This window comes from Phodopus roborovskii, unplaced genomic scaffold (genome assembly GCF_943737965.1).
Source record: "Phodopus roborovskii unplaced genomic scaffold, PHOROB, whole genome shotgun sequence".
Taxonomy (NCBI): Eukaryota; Metazoa; Chordata; class Mammalia; order Rodentia; family Cricetidae; genus Phodopus; species Phodopus roborovskii.
Genome location: NW_026126549.1, coordinates 18,062,052 through 18,068,051, shown reverse-complemented (window position 1 = coordinate 18,068,051; position 6,000 = coordinate 18,062,052). Strand labels below are relative to the sequence as shown.

The 6,000-nt window shown below is 45.9% G+C and overlaps 1 protein-coding gene across 1 annotated transcript in view; it reads left to right on the top strand.

Moving 5' to 3' along the window:
* Window positions 1-496: 496 nt before the first annotated feature.
* Fbn2 (fibrillin 2) overlaps window positions 497-6,000 on the top strand; it is a 187,646-nt gene continuing 182,142 nt past the window's right edge. Inside the window, exons 1-2 of the mRNA XM_051200751.1 lie at window positions 497-838; window positions 1,693-1,775. Coding sequence (XP_051056708.1) covers window positions 585-838; window positions 1,693-1,775 — 337 coding nt within the window. The 5' untranslated portion in view covers window positions 497-584. The remainder of the gene's footprint in view (window positions 839-1,692; window positions 1,776-6,000) is intronic.

Sequence of the window (6,000 nt, the reverse complement as noted above, 5' to 3'; positions counted from 1 at the left end):
GGGCTGTGCAGCCGCCGCCCGCGCCTAGCTGCCCTATAGGATCCTAAACGAGCCCCGAGGAGACCCTCCTCTTCTTTTGGGGGGTGACCTTTGTTCGCTCGCCTGCTTCCTTTGGTGACTTCTGCAGCTTTCCAGGATCTGTGCTCGGAGCGCACGGGAATCCGCTCAGCCTCTGCCCCCCCACCTCCCGCCCCGCGCTTTTTTTTCCCCTGTGAGGTCCGCTTTCTTTGTAACTTTATGCCGCGGCTGCTCGGGTTACTTTTGTAATTTCCCGCCCCCACCCTCTGGCGGTCCTGGAGTCGCTCGGGGCAGTGGCCCGGGGGATGCAACGTGGACCGCGCGGGGCTGCCGGCTGCCTTGCCGCTGCGCCTCACTGCCCCCAGCGCTAGAAGCCTGCGCCCTGCACGCTGCCACTCAGGAGCCGACGCTGCATCGCGCTTCACCAGGGCACCCCAACCCAAGAGAGTCCCGGGAGCTGACGAAGGGTTGGTCGGACCCTGACTCTTTTTTTCCGGGCCTCACGGATTTGCTCTTCGACAGCTCTCTCTCTGCGGGCCTCGATCTGCGCGCTCTTGGCGCCTGCGATGGGGAGACGGCGGCCGTCGTGTCTCCAGCCCTACTTCGTGTGGCTGGGTTGCGTGGCGCTTTGGGCGCACGGCGCAGCCAGTCAGCCCCAGCCTCCGCCACCTAAGACGCTCCGGCCCCAGCCGCCTCCGCAACAGGTCCGGCCCGCAGGAGCGGGCTCCGAAGGCGGCTTCGCGGCGCCCGAGTACCGGGACGAGGGTGCGGTAGCGGCGAGCCGCGTCCGCAGGCGAGGACAGCAGGACATACTCCGAGGGTAGGTGGGCGGCGGGGTGGCTGGCTTGTGCGGGGCACCTCAGCTTCCCTGCCTTCTATTTCACACCCTCCCTGACTGTCGCACGGGTGGGTAGAGGCTCAGTTCCCTCCACTAGGACACTTAAAGACACCCCCCCCCGCAAAGCTCCAGGAGCGCCCCTCGTTTTCCTCCCGGAAAGACTCAATTGCTTCGCAGAAAGTCCTCCCTAGGGGGCTTTGGCTGGCTGGCAGTGGGAGCGGGCCTCTGGGTGCGGATGGCAGAGCATGTACAACGTCTGTAGTGCTGAGAAAGGTTCCCAGTGTCAGGACGAAAGAGGGTTTGGGTCTGCCCTGCGTAGGGGCCCCGGAGTCTGCCTGCTCCCCACCATCGGGGGCGCAGCTCTAGAGCCTTTTGTTTGAGACGTGTGCGGGAGCAGTCGCTGGTTATCATCACCAGATCCAGCGCTCCGCCTTCGAAGTCCCTTTACTTGACATTTAGGGGCCATAGACAACAGTTGGTCAAGGAGGGATGGATTTGGGAACAAGGGCAAGGATATTTGAATGGAGTGTTCCTTTTGTTCTCAGCATCCGGACTCTAGAATAGTAGCAGTTTATGTGTTTCTTGTTTCTTTTCCCGGTTTAAAAAGTCAAGCAAGGGAGGGCAGATGAGAGGGGATGTTTAGATGTTCTGGACCCTCCCCCATTCCAAAGTCTAGCCCATTTACTTCCACATCTGCCTCCCAAGCCTCAAGAATTTGAAGTAGTGATTTGTTCCTTGTCCTGGCATCTACTTGCTCAGGCTTTGCTTGGGAAGAGCTATTTTTGTGTTGCTGCGCCCATCCTTACCTGGGTATCACCACGTTTGTCCCCGTGCAGGCCCAACGTGTGCGGTTCTAGATTTCATTCCTACTGCTGCCCTGGATGGAAGACGCTCCCAGGAGGAAATCAATGCATTGTCCGTGAGTGTCTGGTGGGGCCCACAGTCGAGGGCAGCATACCCAGCTTTGTTTCAGGGCTGACCTTATATTCAGTGTTTAAACACTCAGTTGACCATACAAAGCCATGGATTACAAAGCCATGGTAATGAGAGCCTGGTGGTGGGGAGGAAGTCACATCAGTTGAGACTTCACTAAGGGAAACTAGGGAGGAAGGCAGGCATTGATAACGGTTTTGGAATACTTAGATGTTTCTTTTTTACCATTTGTGTGTATTGATACAAATGGAAGGCTTTGTGTTAGAGCAATTCCCTAGATGACTCCACATCACTTTTCCTTTAAAACTCCAGACAGGACCACAGTGTTACTTGGGTGACTCTTGAACTCCTAGGTTTGGACCATCAGAAGAGCAATCATAGACATTTATTCTCATCTCTGGGTTGCTCTCAGCAGCCACATGGCAAAGATTTAAAAGGAGTACTCTCACAGGTTTTGAATTGACCAAACATTAACAGAATTTTTCTGTTTTGTATTATTTTCAAGAGAATTAATATAAGTTGGTTGACACTTTTTTTGGCAAGAGGACAGTTAAACTTAGAATTTTCACATGCCAAATCTTACAGAGGACAGTATGTTTTCTCAAATGTGACTCTTACAACTTGAAAAGATCTGTATATCAGAACGTAAAGGTTCAGGTTGGTTTTTTGTTTTGTTTTGTTTTTGTTTTGTTTTTTTCCAGCTCCCAGAGTATATATTCCAGTCTCTAAGTTATATGATCATTAGATTGTAATGCTGTGATCAAGGACTCAGAGGGACTTTGAATCGCAGGCTTGTGGGGTGCACTGTGACAGGCCTTTTCCTGTGTGTTTATGTAGCCCAGCCACATTTGTCCACACTGGAGGACAGCCAGGTCACAGACAGCACATGCATTTACAGCCGGTCTTGACTTTAGGCTGACCTTGGTGTTCCCCAAGGGAAAGATAATTATGCCACTGTGAACAGAAAGAGGGCAAGTTACCCTAGCCAAGGGGTACTGTGGGTATAGTGGCATCTCCAACTCTGTATTTATTGGTTTTGTGGGTTTGAGACAGAATCTAAATGCTATTTCTGTGCAATTTTTTCAAAGGACTGAAGTTTTATTGTAAAGATTAGTTCTCTCTCTTTTTTTCTTCTATTCAAAAATCCCACAACTTCTCATAATGAAACAAAAATAAGAAATAGCTACTGTGTTCTTTTAAGTAACTGGTCCATAAATCTTTTTAACTAAACTCCTTGTGTATGTATAGGTCTTTAGTTTTATGGGCGGAAGGAAAAAAGCCCAGTGGTCACTTGCCTTCTCTCCAACACAGAAAGTCCTATGTGAGGTATTTATAGAAGGTGCACTACTCTTTCCCGCCACTGGGGCATCACTGTGGCTGCCTCACACTATTGGGATCTATAGACTCTTGAAACAGCTAACATCACTCACCACACACCTGCCACACTAGCTGGGAATGACTTAGGCACTGTGGAAAGCCTGACTCACTAAATGTAATGAATGCGACTGCCATTATTGAGTTGGAAAGCAGCCGAGGAGAAGGGATAGGTTTATGGTAGAGTTATGTAGAGTCAGGTTTTATTGAATCAGTAAGGAATGGGAATTGCAGAGAGCAAAGTCTCCCAGCATAGTTGCAGCTGTAATTTATGTATGGCCCAGTGAGTGTCCACTTTTAAATACTTTGGGCCTTTGACTGTCATCATGCCATTTCCTGCTGTGGAAGACCAGCTTCTAGCACATCACAGTCAGTATTGTCACCTACATTGATTTTTCTATTTGAAATATTTGGGTGCTAAGGAGATAAGTACATTAGGCAAGCCTTGACATTATCTCCATATCTCCAATAATTAGGATAATTATGTCTAGTGTATCTATTAATATTAATTATTAACATCTTAGGAAAATCATTTCCATACTTGAGAGTATGAAACCTGTGTACAAAATCAACAGAAAGCATGCCATGCCTTGACTAGTTTAGGTACATTGAAGTCAGTAATCCTGTGATTTTTGCATCTTAACAAGATCATATGTAAAGAAATATTGGTAACAAACATCTCTTTGTTGAATTTACGTCACCATGAAGCAAAGACAAATTCTGAGGCAATTTACAAAGTAATGATAATATGAGGACCCCTAATTAATTTTCTTATATATTACATCTCCATTTTGTTTCTGTGCAGATGTTTCTAGTTTGATGTTTAGCCATTACCAGGTTTCACCCAAGAAGACAGTAAAGAAGTGTGTTTATTACTTTAAAAAGCATGATTCATTATGATTTTTGTTTTTTTTTTCATTGTGATCATTTTATTATTTATTTGAAAGATAGTCAAATGAAATAGAACTGTTTTGCTCAGGTTGGCCTTGAACTCCCAGCCTTTCTCTCAGCCATCCAAGCTCTGCTATTACAGGCTTGAGATATCAATCTTAATTGTGGCTTCAAATGTCATTGAAGAACTTCCAAATTTCCATGTTTGTTTCCAAACCTTTCTAGCTTTCTTCTTTTAAAAAATGAGTTAAAAAATCCTCTAAGAACATAAAATAATGGAAGAAGAGTTTGCTTATGCATTTATTTATGGAGAAATTATGCAACAGTGTTTTGATCATCGGGGAAACAATGAGTGGGATTGGCTTAGAATCACAGTATTTGTAAACGGGAGAAAAAAAGTGTCAGAACCTTCCAATATAATCCCCTTTCCTTTTTGCTTCTAATGAGAATACTGAACCCAGAGACATTTTGAATATTGTCTGTGCTCACAGTGGGTCATTGTCAGAGTGAGAACTCAACTTCACACCTCTTATGTACCATGTGTATAAATCATCAACCCAAGCTGCTTCTCCTAACATCAAGGACTCCTAGAATGTACATGCTTTCTTCCTCTCCCACCAACATTCCTGGGAGTCACAATTTCAGCTAAAACGGAGAGGCTGCATTGAGACTACAGATTGCAATGAGCATAGAGAGGAAGGAGCTCATCAGTCTTGCCTCGTCCTGGCCTGTGTACTAGCTGAAGCCTCGGCAGACAGAAAACTAATTGCCTGATAATGTCCAGGCTTCAGCCCCTCAAACCTTCTTTTGGTTTGAGACTGAAATGGGGCTGTTACATCTAAGCCTAGATACACCTGCCTGAAGAAAAGGAGGGACCTTGAAATAAAACTATATTTTAATGAGCATCTGTCATAGAAGCATTATTTGTGATCAAAAACTAGTAATATATTTTAAGTATTAATTCTATGGTAGAAGCCATTTTTTTTTTGCCTTAAAAAAGAAATCCCAAGACCATAATATGTTTGCAGCATTTTCATTCAGGATAACCGTTTGAGACACTTTCCATATTATACAGTTGCTACAGGGAATCTTAGACAAGGAAAGCAATTAGCAAGTGGGTTTGCTCCTGTTGAGTGCTTTCCTCACATTATGGGGTCCCAATTCTCTTTGAAAGCTCCCAGAACCTCTCCAGCAAAAGGTTCATATGCACATTACTGCAAGTACTTATATGTAGTTTCGGGACCCTTCACTAGTTTCTTGCATCCAGAGACAGAACAAATCAGCACCCAGCCTTCCTGCTCAAAGAGCTATGGATGTAGAGATAAATTGTTCTGCTCCTTAATGGCCCGACTAAATTCGGGAGTGTTCCCATTCCAAGGCACTTGACTGTAGGTTTCGAGTATCTGTGGTATGTGCTGCGTCAGTGAGCCTAAACTTGGCTTAGATGACCTTCATATTCACTGGAGGTCACAGCTGTAGGAAGCATCAATCCCCAACCCCCATCAGAATGACTCTTTAGAGCAGCAGGGGTGGAGTGGGTTGTGGTGATAATATGGCAGACTGGATGACGGGGAGGAGTCATGATGGGAGCTAAAGATTGATGATGACAGGGTAGGCCAGAAGACAGCTGGGATGGAATGTGCAGGGAGCATGACATTTGGCCAGCTCATTAGGCCTGGGGTCTCTGTCTCTTCTAATTTCACATTCTTAAACAGTGGGCTACAGTCTCTGAGACGTTCAGGGTCTCTGGGTTTTCTCACTACCGCCAGCTCCCTAGGATCTAGACTTCCTCCTTTGGAGAATCCTGAACTCAAGTCTTTCAGTTGTGGATAGAAAAAGCAACTTTTATTGGGATTCAAATTTAAACATTGGTGTCAGTTGGTATTATAGGATTTTAAAAGAGCCCCATTTGTTTATACGGCACCACAAGGAAATTATATCACTTA